General features: G+C 38.6%; 1 protein-coding gene across 4 annotated transcripts in view; it reads right to left on the reverse strand.

The window, feature by feature from the left end:
- The window catches only part of MAP2K5 (mitogen-activated protein kinase kinase 5), a 228,706-nt gene that overhangs the window by 65,925 nt on the left and 147,058 nt on the right, over positions 1 to 15,723 (reverse strand). For 3 of the 4 annotated variants that reach the window (XM_033108520.1, XM_033108523.1, XM_033108522.1), the window contains one exon: positions 10,669 to 10,698. The exons of the other annotated variant lie outside the window; for it this stretch is intronic. In XM_033108520.1, the coding sequence (XP_032964411.1) occupies positions 10,669 to 10,698 (30 nt within the window). The remainder of the gene's footprint in view (positions 1 to 10,668; positions 10,699 to 15,723) is intronic. 4 annotated transcript variants of the gene reach the window in all.

The following is a 15,723-nucleotide window of genomic DNA, read 5'->3' on the forward strand; positions in this document are numbered from 1 at the left end:
TTACACTCTCCTCTAAATGCCACTCAATATTGGGATAAAATACCACTCGCTGGATTCAGGGCACTGTAGATTTCTAAGACAGCTTCCCCCAACAGGTTATGTTTCCAGACATTGAAAAGAAGGTTTTCTTTCAGGGCTAAGACTCCACATATCACTGCATTTTTAAATTTTTTAACCATGATACGAACTTAATTGTCAGACCTCGTATGTTTGACAATATTGGCCTGCTGAGATTTTGAAATATGCTGCAATTGCAGCCAATACGTGGTTCCTATGGAATTAGGAAGGAAAGAATCTTGAAATATAATCACACATAACCATGTTAATTAACGTGTGTCTTACTGGCTTGACTGCAAATGAAATTCCAAATAGATTTAAAGAAAAGAAGTCATGGATATAGAATGAATAAAGTTTGACTTCTGCTCAGAGTTTTAGTTTACACCTCTTATCTTTTGATATAGGTAAAATCAGGTTTCAGTCCACTCCAAAAGAGTACTTGGGAGATGGTGATGAGAATAGCTGATGGTGTAGAAAAGAGGAGGAAACTGCTCATATAAGAAGAAAGGAGACCATAGAAGTATCTAGTCCAGCACTTTTTAGACTCTGTTTACCAAGTAACTCTTAGTTTCTACAAGATATTACTTAGATACATTTTAAAAATTAACAGATAAAGGCAGAACTACTCGCGTGTTGTGTGTACATGTGCTGGGGAGTGGGTTCCCACCTACTCTGTGTCCTGTCTTCCTATAATTCTGCAAGTTACTGACCTAGGACACATCCATCATTTTCCAGATAAGGAAAAACTGAGGTCTAAAAAAGGAATAAGGTCAAACAACTAACAAGAAAAGCCAGGACCAGAACTCAGGTTAGCTGTGTGTGTTTGGGCGGAAACCACATACTGATAGTAATTTAACTTGTGACTTCCTGGGTGTGTCACTTGCTGCCTCACGGTCCCTCTTCCCTCAGTCATTGAGTGTTTCCAGCTGCCTGGCTGTCAAGGAGGCATAGGGCTGTCCAAAGAGCAGGGGCTGGACTGAGGCCTTTGGCTGAGGGGTTTTGTTTACTATATTTTACCAAACTAGAACTAGGACTACAGTCAAGGTCTCCTCACACCCAGAACAGTGCTCTCTGCAACCTGTTTCTGAGCAGAAAACAAGACAAGCTTCATGACCCTCTTCTCTTCTGTCTTTCTTTCCTCCTCTGAGCACCTTTCCTCACAAGACTGTTCTATCCCTCAGCGTTTCCTTCCTTCTCTCCATGGCAGTCACCACCTGTAGACCTTGACAGCATACAACACAACCGAGTCCACACTTGGTTCTAAGTGGTTGCCTCATTTTCCCACAATTCCTTGGAGACGACACCTTGGCTCTGTGCATAAACAGACAACTGCCTCCTTTCCTAGCTTCTAGTGGTCCCTGGAACCCTCTTTCCACCTGGTGTGTCCTAGCCCTAAATCAAATCAGCTCTTTGCTCCTTTTAGGCAACTCACTGATTTTTCAATGAACTTAGCTTGTCTGTTTTATTGGCGCTAAAGAGGGTTGGGTTCTTAGCATCATTAACATTTCAGTTGAGGAAGAATCCCCAACGCCCCCTGCCCCGCCCTCCTACCCCCCAAATTAATCCAGAACTGTTCAACATCTAAAAAGTAATCTGTGCTCAAACAAAGCTGGGCCAGGTCTGTCCCCTTTTTAACTTAGATGCCAATGAGCTCCTAGCCCCAAATCTACCTAAGTGTTCTAAGCTAAATGGTGGTAAGTAAAACACTGGAGTACAATAAACGTTGATGTCTTTGCCTGTTGCTGCTGCTCCTACTACTGTTGAGGACCACTTTCCCCCCAGGGATCCATATTCAGCAATTACCTGGCAATCATGGAGCATCCTGGGACAGTAATTTCCACTCTGCAGACACACCAGTTGGAGGCAGTACTTGAGTGGATGAGTGTGTAAAATAAGGATGGCCATTTGGGCTCAAAGCCTCTGGTGCCTTATCTTACCTTCTCCCCCCACCATCCCTCTGGAGTGGGAGGCAGTCTGACCCTGCTGCTGAATACCTGGTAATCATAAGTGAGTAATTTAATGGCTATGGGCCCCCCTTTCCTCCTCTATAAAATAAAGGAGCTGGACTTGATCATTGCTAGATCTCTTCACATCCTGAAATTGTGTGATTCTATGGAGTAGCAGACAGCACCAATAAAAGCAAAAGGGGAAAAATGGAAGGCCTCCCTGAACACAGAGCCTGAGAGATAGAAAAGATGGCAGCCATCACCTGAAAGCCACACTGGGCACCAAGTTCATTACTTCAAACTTCAATTCTATTTCTGGGCTAAACTAATTATTTAAAAATTGTAAAAGAATCATGGTCCCCAGTTACGGAACTAAAAATGACTAGATTCTGTACATAATTCTATATACTATGATTGTGATTGTGAATGATAAATTATAACTCAAAAAGGAAAGCTGTAAAGGAAGGCTCTTATGGGATCAGAAAAGTAATTCATTTTAGTCCTACCTGGTGTGAGACATGGTCATATATTTTCAGAGTTACACAGGTAAATCCCTGAAGTACTTTCTGGAAATATAAATAATACTAATATTACCTTGCTCTTGTTTACCACCTTATATTTTTCAAAGTGCTCTCTGAGGCATTAGTTTATTTGATCTGACAGTTCCGCCCCCTCTCTTACTAGAGCAGTCTAGAAAATGTCCTATAATGTGCCAAGTCAAATTCATAGAGGGTAGCAGGGAACTCCTCAGAGGCCTGTGCCAACTGATCTTAGGGGCAGAGATCTTAAAATGCAATGATTTCCAACCTCAGACAGGCTCCCAGTCATCGCAAAGGGATTCAAAAAATTCTCAAAACCAATTTCATTATCTTGTCTCTGATACACTTGCCATTTTCTATCCCGATACCACCACCTCTCTCCTCTAACAGTCTTCCCTCCCCAGTGTTACAATAGTCACTTCCCTCCCAGTGTTACTGTAAGTCACCTAGGGACATTCCTAAACGGTTAGGGAAAGGGAAGGAACAATAGTAGTAGTATCCTATTGAAGTACTGGTAATAGAAGGGCACCAAATGCAACATGCTGCCTCAGACCTTTATCTTTTACTACATGCTTCTCCTTTTGATTAAATGTCTGGAAAGCTCTTTCCCATCCTTCTAACCTCAGAACCTCAGCTCAAGCATCACCTATTCTGTGAAACCTTCATGGCTTCCTGAAGTGCACTGACTGACCTCTTCCTCTTGAGGCCAGAGCAGACCACCTCTTGTAGGACTATTTCTATATCAACTGCCATTTGTCTATGTTTTTCTTCCCAAAAGGTTAGAGTCTTTGAGAGTAGGGACCACACCTGTTTCATTTCTGTATTCCCAGTGCTTAGCACAGCGTCAGGGACAGAGTAGATGCTCAATGACAAATACGTATATATGTTGAATTTAATTGAGATGTATGTCATACAATAGTTTAGAAGGTGCTATAAAATAAAACCACAGTGTTATTGCTTAAAAAAAAACGATAGGAATCACTAACATAACTAACTAACTAAATATGCCTCGATAGAGGTATTAACAAGTAATTTATCTTTAATGGAGAATACCTCATTTCTAATCTACCCTCACTTTGGGATGATTTCTCTTTCATTTCTGCTCTATTTTAAAGATACACTCCTGTTTTTGGCATAATCTAAGCAAATAAAATTATGAGACCTCTTGATAAGTATGATATAATACTAGGAGAGGAAATTGACATGGGCAATTAAAAAATTCCTGGGAAGAAGTAAATGTGTATAAGTAAATATCTTCATATCACTTAAATTTCATCTCTGCATATTATGGAACATAAAATCTGATTTTATGGCTTGAAATATCAGTACATTTTATGGCTTGAACTATCAGTACATTTAAAATGTTTATATCTTAAATAGCAAGGACAAAAATAAACAATGAATTAAAAAACATGTAGGCTAGAAATCTGTTTAGGAAAAAAACTGCCTGCATATTGCTCTTTTGGACTCTTACCAAGTAAAGATGAGTGCTACCTGAAGGTTGGGGTAATTACCCACTGCTTTTTTTCTTTTATTAGAGATCTCACACAAAAAACTTATTACTAAAATCCTTGATGTTCTGAACTTCAAAAAGTTCATGTAACAAAGAATAGATTCCAAATACCTCTTCAAAGAAGGCAAACTTTTTAGGTATTATTTCGTAAATCTATGTCAGTCTGGACATGATCAGTACATTAATATATAAATAAGACAGTGATAGCTATTGTCAAAATTTAATATTGAATATACAACAAAGTTAAATGATCAAAATTAGGATTAGTAACAATATAGTCAAAAGCTTTTAATACGAGTAAAATTAGGTGTAAAAATTTTAGTACTTTGGCATTAGCTTTTGAAAAGTATTTAATATTTTAAAGCAGTTTTCAGAACATGTGTTTTCTAATCTATTATGAGACAAATACTCTGTCCAGAGCACAATTTATTACTACAAAATAAATGAATGTTTAAAAGACAGTCTGTCAATTGAAAAAAGAAAACACATTAAAATAGCAGGTTTCTAGCTAAGTTAAAATATTTTCTCCTTGACAAGCTGCTTACATTTAAATGAAAACAGCAAATTTGGTCAATAATATGGATTACATATAATAAAGAGGACCTTAGATCATGTTAATACAAGGATCACAAAGCAGTAACTTCAATTAAAACCACCCAATTATTTAGCAAACTTTCAGATACAGCAAATAAATTAATGTGTTTTAAATGAAAGTGCTCAGATAAGTAGCTTGTTGACCTGAGTCTCACTAGCAGCAATCACAGCAAAGCCAGAATCTGCTGAAGCAAGGCAGAGCCCCCAAATCAAACAAATGGTATTAGTAATCCAAAAGCATTTGCAAAACACACTTCCTTGGTTAGTAGCAGGGGGTTCTGAGCAAACCCACCTACAGCTTCCCTCATATTCTGATACATAGTGTGTAGGGGGTGATCACCTATTATTTCTCTTACCTACCAACAACTGGGGTATTTTGCTTTTAACGACAGGATATTTTCATCTCTGTATTATCTTGTGAAAAAGGATAGTCGTTATACTATTAAGAATGCATGTTTTTCACTTAAAATCCCCTATTATCCACTTATGTTTAACTTGCATTGGGATTTAAGAATGCCTCTTTATTGAGACGAGTAATATGTCATCATTTTGTTCAGCTAACAGGCCTGACAGACCCTGTCTCCTTGAGTTAAGAACAGTAGATCTCTATTTTGTACATTGGTGGCAAAAGCTGGCAGAATAAATGAGAATTAGCCAATTGGAAGTAAAGGTTTTTAATCTTAAAGATCCAGGCTTTCTTTTTACCTTAGCCTTAATTATTCTATTTGCCCAGATGATAGAACATTTTTTCAATAAAAGTGATCTCTCTAGATATATTGCAATAATTTATTTGAATGCCATTCTTATGTACTTTTAACAAATAACATCACTATTCACTATATCTCTTATGTTTTTGATCCTTCTTACTACTTATCATCTTTATCTGAAACAGATTTTTAACAGATAATCTTGATCTTACAACAATATCTTGCATGCATTTTATTCAAATAATTCTTAAAAACAGCTTAAAAAGCCGTTTGGAATAACATCAAGCTTGCCATCAATCAAACGAAAAAATTCCGCTGGCGGTTGTATAAACATCAGATCAAGTCTGATGTCTTCAAGGATTTCAGAGTGAACCATAAAAAACTCCATTAACTTCTGACAAAGAATGCAAATTAATCACAACATGGGGTGAAATGAAATTAAAGGCTCTTTTCTAATCAATGACAAGGCAGGATGAAATATTTGTTACTCTCTCTGCACTCAGACTGCCAGGGATGTTTGCACTTCCCTTGTGAAGCCCCAAATGTAAGGTGTGAGTACAGATTCACCCACAGTCTCTGTTTAGCCCTCTATCATCTGCCCCCTCCCCCCCACCCCACCCCCAGCTATCTGCTTACAAGTCCTGGAGATTCACAAAACACACTAATCATCTGAATCTCAGGTGCATCCAATTTGTTATTCACACTCTCCCATGCCAGTGAAAAGCCTGGCGCAGACAGATGCACCAGGAACCCTAAATGACAGTTTTGGCCTCCGGAAGTACGATCACTACAGCAAAATCTAGTACAGCCTCCAGGTGAAATGTCTGGAGCTCCATATGGAGCAGGGAAAATTAACAACAAGATGAAAATCACTGCAGCAGCGGGGAGCCGGAATTTTTGAAAAAAAAAAAAAAATGAAATTTAAAGATGAAGAAAGAGAAGTAATAAATTAATGGGGTGTGAAAACATTCAAAGCTTTACAATACCAGGGGCACTATTTGCTCAGATTTTTTTCCTTTTTTTAACTTCAGGTCATTTTGATGTAATTTATTAACCAAGATCAGGACATGTAGCCAAAAGAAGAAGAACATTTTTATACATGCAAAAGTACTTTAAATACATTTGTGTCTGTATTATCTCCCTTTTCCTGTGGCATCTTGCTCACCAAATTTCCAAACGCCAGGGCTGGGCGTCCCCTGAGAAGTCGCCTTCCTGGGTTTACCATCACCCGAGTGCAGGGCACTACTGTCAAGTTTGAATGAAGGATGACAATTTTTTGCAGGCAATCTTTTCCATTTCTCCTAAATTACGGAGTCATTAAACAAACCATTGCCCACCATCATGTTTTTTAAGTCAACTGAATTTGGAGCGACATGATTAACTAGACACAGCTCCAGTCCTCGTCCAGACCTGCTCATCTTTTCAGATTACTATTAAAGCTAAATTGTTCAAGAAATTGAGATACTATCTGTTTGCAAAATGTTTAAAAACACATTTTTTCATTTTTTATTGCAGAATATGCTTCAAAGGCACGGAGGATTTAACGGCACTGGGGTCAGAGCGAGTTCTGGGGCCCTCCAGATCCTCCTGTCACTCCGCTAAACACATGGTACGAAAAGCAAAAGGGCTCCAGGGAATGGTCCTGTCCTCATCTACAATGGCACAAGCCTCCGATGGGCAGCATTTCTCATCGACACAAGAGGCCTCCCCAGGGCAAACGAGGCCAACCAACAGAAGGGCTCAGTGGGGCAGAGTGGGAAGAGCAGTGGCATGAAGAGCCAACCAAATCCAGAGTCCACAGAGCCCTTCTTCGGTTTAGCTGCCTGCAAGCCCTAGACCTAAGTGTACCCATTCCTCCCTGAGGTAAGGTGCCTTGCCTCTGAGCCTCAGTCTGCTCACCTGGAGTCTGGGAAGAACAGTCTGCAGGAGGCATGGACAGCCTGAGTCAGGTAACGGAAAGTGCTCTATGTTGAAGAAGTGCTAGATGAACCCAAGACATCATTGTTCTTTCTCTTATAAGCTACAGTAACAAGACGCTGCATTTTTAGTGCTCCTTACCTTTTTTCTATAGAGTCCTAAACTGCATGCCACTGAGGCTGTGCAATTTTAAGGGCTAAAGGAAACCAAAATAGTACTTTCAAATACCAAATAAAAACAAAACGATGAAATTCATGTAAGACGATTATTTCAACAGAAATCCCTTCCTTTAACCTTTCTGTTGGTCCCAGGCCACTGACTCCTCCCTGCTATCTTCCTAACACCCCTCCCTCATCTGTGTCCCAGGCGGTACACTCAGTGTCACCAGCAGGAAGAGGCGTTGCTAACGACGCTGTCAGCAGCACTGACGCTGGGCTGGGGGCAGGACGAGTCTGGAAGCTCGCCTCTCCTCCCCACTTTCCCTCTGCTCATTTTAAACTTGCTCCAGTTGAGGCTGGCAGGTTGCTGAGCACACCCTTTTGCAGCCTTCGACTGACAATTAGAAATTCTGTTTTGTGCTACAGCCCAACATCAGGGCCAGTGGGGTGGCCCTTTACTTTTCCAAGTGGTGTCATATCCATCTCATTTGATCTGCATACTTCCCCTAATGAGACAGGAAAGGTAAGTATCAGGAATATCATTTTAGAGATAAGAAAACAGGCCTCTAAGGGTTACAAAGCAAGAATGAAAGCCTGTGGTGAGCAGAGAGTTTGTGGCAGAGCTGGTTTTAATTCTCATCTTCTGTTTCCTGGTCCAGAGCTCTTTCCAACAGGCCACTCTTCTTCTCAATTTGCCACTAGTGAAGAGGGCTCAGGTCTGGTGCCAACTCTGAGTTCAGAGCAGCAATGCCTTGGCACTGTCCCCAGCGCCAGGGACAAAAGGGACTGACAACTATGTAATCTCAAGGATATGTGAAAGGCTTCTACGTGTTCAAGGCCCAAACCAGTGGGTGACATTGGGATGGGGCAGTCCTGAGCCTGGTAAACAGAATCCTGCTTTGACACTATGGCTGCTCTGTAAAGTAGTGTGTGTCCTATCACGGAGGGTGTTCAAGCAGAGTGTGGATGTTTGCTTTTCAGATATGGAAGAGAGGTTTGATTTAATGATGTCTAAGATCCCTTCCAATCCTTAGAGTCCATGATTCATTCCTGACTACTCCATTTGGGATTCAACGGCACCAAATCAGCCGCAGTTCAATAGTGAGCACGTCAGTCATTCTATTTGCCCAGTCTATTAGGGGAGGCGATCTCACAGAGTGGCTCAGGGTTCAAATGAGGTAAAAAGGTCTAAAGAGAAGGTACTATTTCATAATCCAGTCTCCGTGATACTACAGAAATAGTTTTCTTCATGTGCTTTGTTTGAGGGCAAAAGAGAGGGGGCAAGAAAGGAATTTATAAAGTATTCTTTCCCAATCTTCAGTCTATAGTACAAAGTCTGTAAAATAAATGCCAACTCTACCAATAGTCATTATTGATTCTAACAACGAAGCACACAAACTGCTGTTTAAGTCTGGGAAACTGGCATGATGGCATCTCAAAGCTGCTTCTATTATTTGAAGTACGTAAAAGTCCCAATTTGGTAACAATATTCTATCATGATGCAAGGAATACAGTTTTCCCCCCAACTCTGGCATAAAGGTCATTGCCAACTAGGGAGTTCAGCACATTAGAATCTTGCAACTTCCACTGTGACCAATCAAGTAAACGTATACTTAGACATTCAAGAAAATAATATCGCAAAGATGTACAGCCTCTTCCCAAATCTGACCAGAGCCTTCAAATGCTTCATTTGTCAAATGCAGTGGAAATCCGTTTCTCAGACTTATCACTTACCCAATCTGACTGATTAATTACCCTAGACATTAGGAATCTCAAGAATATAGCTAGATTCTTAATCTTTGGCATTTTTATTAGATGGCTTACAAGTTTTCTACCATTACTTGTGGTAGATATAGTACATAGGGCCTCTTCATTTACAGAATTTTAGGAGACTGCATAAATTGGCCAAATAGTGACTTCTCTAAAAATTACTGACAGAATAAGAGGCTTACGGAGATAAATATTCTAATGGGCTATAAATCCTGAAAATGTGATTTTAATTTGATGGGCTACCTTGAGCTAAGCAGCCAGGCTGTATACACTAAAATCTCACTAAATGCTAGAATGAATGCCAAGCGATTACTACATTTTAGGTTTTTCTCTTTAAGGAAAAGATTATGTTTAAACAATGAAGACTTCAAATTTGAAAAGTGAGACTAACGCTCTTGAACCTAACAACTTGGACAGTTTCTGTTCCACTTATCTGATGGCTTTAACTGTAAAAGAAAAAGGATACAAAAGAGACATTTCAGTGAGTGAAGGTCTTTAAATGTCCACATGGGTATCAGGAGAATTTGCTTAAAACCGCTTATAAAGATGGTAGAGAAAAGCCCCATCCTATTATTCAATAACCATGTTTGTGATGCATCTGCATAATCTAACCATGCATAAATTAGTATGTGTAATACAACACTTATTTGCATAATAATAGCAAGTTAATAGATGCTTAAAGAGCAGAGACCAACACCACCTTTAAATCAGACATGCCTCCAGGCACTTTGGCCTGTACAGACCAAGATGCCAGAAAAACAGTGAGCATCAACCAGAGGAAAACAGTCAAACCATTCATTTTTCATCTCTCTAGACATTTCGCTTATTCCCCCCACACACTGGGGAATCATTTTCAAACCACAGAATAGCTTCATATTTTAAGTACCAGTACTCTCCTATAATAAAAACCTTAAAGAAATTATAAAGATTATCATCAGCAATGGTAACACAATGGATAGTTTGTTTTCTTAGAAATGTGACTAGGAAGGGACAAGTTAAAAAAAAAGGATATGTTCAAAATCACACCCATATAAAATTAGGTGTCATCTATTTGCTTAGCAAAAATAATGACATATTTAAATATTTTTACATATCATCTCAATCCTTTAATTCAAAAATTTTTAATGAATCCAAAAGCTCAAATAATGTATCAAGAAAAGGCTGTGCCTCTCTCCAATCTCAATATGAGCACATGGTACTGGGCTAGAATAAGGGAAAACATCACCAATGTCACACAAAGAAGAGCACAACGATGGCTTTCAACCTTTAACAAAGAGGGAAAAAATCTGGAGTTTAAAAAAATCAAAAATCAATAGAGACTCCTAAATGACTCCTTTAAGATACCACTTTTCAATTTAACAGGACAGATTTATTTGTATGTGGCTCAAATGTTCACAATTGCTCCCTGCACCTTCATACATAGGAATGAATGTCACAGTGGCAAACGGCAGTAATGAACAATCTTACCTGAGGATATGGAAACCTCCCAAGAGCAAGCTGGGAAAGGAAATAATATTTGTCTAGTTAAAGATTTGCATGCAGGGCAGATCTCCTAAAGACAGACAAGTACTAAATTTCAGAATTGCATTCAGCAAATATAAAAAGCTCACAACCTCAAATGCACCAACTAAATGATTACTGTAATTACATTAAGAGTTGTATTTAGAATGGACATTTTCAATGAACAAGGTTACATCCCCAATAAAATATCCCAATTTTAACAACTAAACATTATCCTTCTATGTTATCCCTTAGGAATATTCTCAGCTATATGGGCATTATTCACATTTACATGTGTGTGACAGTTTTTTCTAGACAGAGATGTAAAACTATAAATGGAGATGGCTGGCTTTGCATTTTGTAAAACGGGAATACCTAATTGTTCCCAGCACACAGCTTTGTAGAATTTCAACTACAAGTATATAGGAAGGGCTGTAGGAAATGGGGAATGAAACATACTTAAAGAAAATCTTGCCATGATTCTCATGTATTTGTTAGTTTTTTCATCCATTTTCTATCTATAGTTAGAAGAAAAGAACTACCATTACTGGTAAAAGGCTATTTCAAGCCTGAAGTCAGAACTACAGGTCTAAGTCTGAAATTGTGAAAGTGAATCCTTAGAGCTTCCAATTTTGCTTGAATTGTAAACTGCTATGTGTTTCTAGACCCACCACTTAATTTTGGTCTTTGGATCTTCACCTGTAAAAACAAAACGATTTGACCAGGAATAGGATTGATATAAAGTAATAAGATCAAATTTACCAAACATACCGTAACTTATTTAAAGAAAATAGTGGCAACATTTTCCAACGACATAATGTGGCCCATTGTCAGGCTTAAAATCCTGTGTATGTATTTGTAACTACTTTCAAAATAGCATTGTTACAGCAGGGAACTGACGCCTGAATGGACCCATGAGAGCATCAGTCCATTTTACAGATTAGAACCTGAGTCCCACTGAAGAAGTTCCCACCTGGTTCATCAGTGGAAGCCTAGGGACTGACCTCAAGACTTGCAACTTAATCCAGTGTTCTTTCCAGCATATTACACTGCTTTTCTAGATCTTGAGAAACTGTGCATTTATTTCAAAGACACTGAACCTGCTAAACATTTGTGAACTCCTTTTTTTTTGGAATTATGTTTAAAATCATTTCAAGTAATAAGAGAACATTTACTTTATTAGAATTGCCATCTTACATCTTATCTTGGACTTAAAATTATACCCCATAGCTTTTTGACTATGTAAATTATTTGTTGACAAAGGTTTGAATAGTCTATGGGTATTACCAAAACCCAAATTCAAGGAATAAATATTTTGTTCTTTACTCATCTTAGACATGAAGGTGCTGAGGTTAATTTTCAAGGTTCTAAAAGCAGTTTGAGCAATAGCAATATAATAGGGATAAACCATAAAACCCTGAAAGGTGACTACTCTGAAAGGGCCAACACTCATTTGGATGTATAAATGTGTTTGGAGTACGTGGTAAGTTTCATTACCTTGTACTTATTTCTTGTATATTCAGAGTTCATCGATTTTCAAGATATCAAGTTACATCATATCATCATTATTCCATTTGATGGATATTGTTAATCCCTTCAAGTATAAATAGCAGAAACATCACAAGATATAGTGAAGGAAAGAGAACGTGAATGCTAACCAAACTCTCTTTGTGATTGTGTTTGTTGTCTATGTACTGTTATTAATTAGGAAAGGGTGGGACTCAGCTCTCCCCTGCCCCTAGTATACAGGCAATTGATTTGCCTTACATTTTGTAAACACAGTGTGTCTCTGGCTAGCGAGAGTGTGCACGTTGATTCAGGAGATACTGTGGTCTACTGTGTAACAGGTGGACTAGCAGTTTGCACTAATCTGTACCGAAGCGACAGGCAGAGACAGCTCACCAAAGCTGTCACCTATCATCACGATGAGTTTGGCATATTCTTCCCATTTGGACTTAGAGAATGACCAAAAAAAAGAGGGTCTCTAACCTAAAAAGGCTACTAGCTATAAATGAGTAACTACTAGAAAACATTTAGCACATTCTACCTCAAGCCGTTCTACGGTACTGGGCCATTTATTTGGGTACATGTTGAACATGTCATTAGGGTCTGCGGAAGAATTTTGCCCCTATGGCTTACCAGCAGAAGAAATTTGCCCACCTTATATACAGTTAAGGTCTAAACTAGCTGGCAGATGCCAACACTGGCCATTGGTTCTTGCAGTTTAAAGAACTAAGCAATGATAAATGGAAGGCTTAAAAAAAGAGAGTGGAATAAGGGGAGAAATGTGAATTCTTCCTACTTCAACTGAAAGCCTCAAATTCTCAAGCCATCACTGTTCTTGGAGAGGCCAGGTTTCAGCCATCTTGGGAATCTGTTTGGCCTCATCTATTTGGCCCCTCTCTGTCATGACTGGTACAAGGTAATAAGGATGCTTGATGGCCTTCATTTACTCTGTGAGATAACACCATGCAGACGAACACAGAAAATTCAGTGCAAGCTGGTCAGCTGGAAGCCTCTCCGTACCAGTCCGCTTGGGAACAGGTGGCAATGCTTGAACTAGTGAACCCATCATTCTTGGGACTGGCTTTGCTTTGTATGTACTTTCCTTACATCCTGTGGCATCTCAGTCCTACTTGTCAACGACATTCCTGGGAAAATTGCTTGTCAGACATCTTGTAGGTATGACCTCTTTTGAGTGAGAGGACAGACCATGGCTCCTCGTCCTCGGCCAGAGCAGCATAACACTCATCTCCTCTCTCACAGTGTCACCACTGGGCTGCTCCAACAGCAGGCCAAGGATTCCAATTCTGCACCAGTGAAAACTGGCAGCGGTCCTATTAGGCAGGCACCAAAAGCAGTCGTTCTAAGGCCCCAGGAGAGGGAGCTGCCTTCCATGTACGTCCCTGTCCTCCAGGTTTAATGCAGTTGTAGTGTTTATGTTCCACACTATTTATCTTGTGCCAAAACAGAAGGAAATATATAGCTAGGCCCTAGAACCCTTTTATCAACTTCAATTGGGAGAAAGTGAAAAAGGAAAAGGGCTCTTACCAGATACGGCTGCATGAAGAACAAGTACTTCATGAGGCTGCCAGGAGTCAAAAACACGGACCCTCACGGGGAAAGGGAGCACATATGCTACGAGTGAACTTTTCAGAGACAGGCGAACTGGGGGCCATTCTGTCTTTTACCCCTCCTGGTCTATTAATCTACTTGCATTTCCCCAGTTTTTATTGTCAAGGTATTATAAATTAGAAAACTTACAAAAGAGAGTATGTAATCTTCTCTGAAATGGCCTGCAGATATGTCACTGTACTAAATGTGTTTCAGATTTAATGAAGCTTTAATGTCCTTTTTAATTTTGCCTGTTTCTGTATCACCAGGGGTCGGGCAAGGCAATCAGCACTCAAGAGGGTGGTTTGGTTTAAAACTAGGAAAAAACTCATTTACTTATGAGTTGCACTGTATTTTCTTAATTAAATTTACTGAGTAAAATGGTTTAAGTTCAGCCAACCAATGACCTCTGTATGTAGATTTAGATTTATAAATAGGTTAACAGTTAGAGAAAAAAAAAGAATCACAACAAAGCAAACAGATTAGGGCTAAGCCAATAGAAATCTTTGCTCTCTTTATCATCTTTACGAAAGATGCATTTAAATATAGGCAGCTTAAGTCCAGTTTAAAAAAAAAAAAGTATATTGAAAAATGTGGACTCACATAAGTGCCAACAATTTATCAAATGACTCTTACATCCTTTTCATTCCCAGGAGGGCACTGGCTCAGTTGTAAAATATTTGAAAAAGCTTTATTTTTTTGAGGGTGGTGGTGGTGGAGGTAGAGCTGGGGGAGGAAGAGGATTCTATTTAATGTTTAAAAAAGTGCATTTTAACCCTTTTGCCGCGATGGTCGGATATATCCGAATGAATATATCTGAAATTTTTATACATAAAAATGTCATTTATATACAAAGCAGCTCAAATTGTTATTATTAAATGCATAAAATAGTCAAAATATCAACTTCTTGTTTTTTGTGTGGATTTCTGACACATTTTGAAAAAAAAACAAAAACTTGAAATCACTTGACTCAGTGAAAGAGTTAATTCCAAATACTTAAGATTCAGCAAACTGCCAAATAGTCTGTTTGTTGTGAGAGATTTACCATGTAAAAGGCAGCAAAAGAATGCTCTGAAAACATTTATCAGTTGGGAAGACATTTAAATATCAGGAAACCACTAATATTCCACTGTAAAACTAGGACTGTTCCTTATGTCATCTTACTGACCTTTGATTTGTCCAATGAAATACTCTTGAGTTAGTAGTATTTGAATGTTAGATTTTCTAATTTAAATAACAAGTGTATTTGTGTGTGGGTGTGATCATAACATTTGCCAAAAACATAACAACTGCATGATAGACACCTTTGTATATTAACAAGAAGTTAGGATAGAGGTATTTATTTACAAAGCAAAAAAGTGGCTTCTGCTGGTAATAAAAATAATTATCACCATGAAATCATAAATCACAAAGAGAAAACATACATTGTAGCCAGAAACTAAATGCAGGAGACAAACTCAGGATATGCTGTCGGTGATCAAGTCTCCCACTTAGAATATCAACAATGTGGGAGTAGTTATAAATATAGTTATACTGAAGAGCACTGGATTTTTTAATTCTTTATGTATATTGTATGTTTCTCGGCATAACTGCAAATCGAAAATAAGCATTTTCAATATAGGCAGTGATCTAGCTGAAGGAAGACTACATACAGTCTGAAGTGTTCTAAAATTTGTTAATTACCTTGTGTACATTTTACACAATTAAATTTCCATCTAAGGATTTTGCATTTAGATTATGCACTACAGTTAAACCTTCATTTTCCAGAAGTGCAGCAGCCACTGTGGAGCATTCAGACACAGGGAAACTTTAAAAAATCAGACTTAACTACTGGATTACATAAAATTCCCTAGGTGAGATTTCATCCCAAGACCAATTTACACAGTCCTAGAGAGAGAGTTTAAATCA

Source organism: Rhinolophus ferrumequinum, chromosome 6 (assembly GCF_004115265.2).
Source record: "Rhinolophus ferrumequinum isolate MPI-CBG mRhiFer1 chromosome 6, mRhiFer1_v1.p, whole genome shotgun sequence".
Classification (NCBI taxonomy): domain Eukaryota; kingdom Metazoa; phylum Chordata; class Mammalia; order Chiroptera; family Rhinolophidae; genus Rhinolophus; species Rhinolophus ferrumequinum.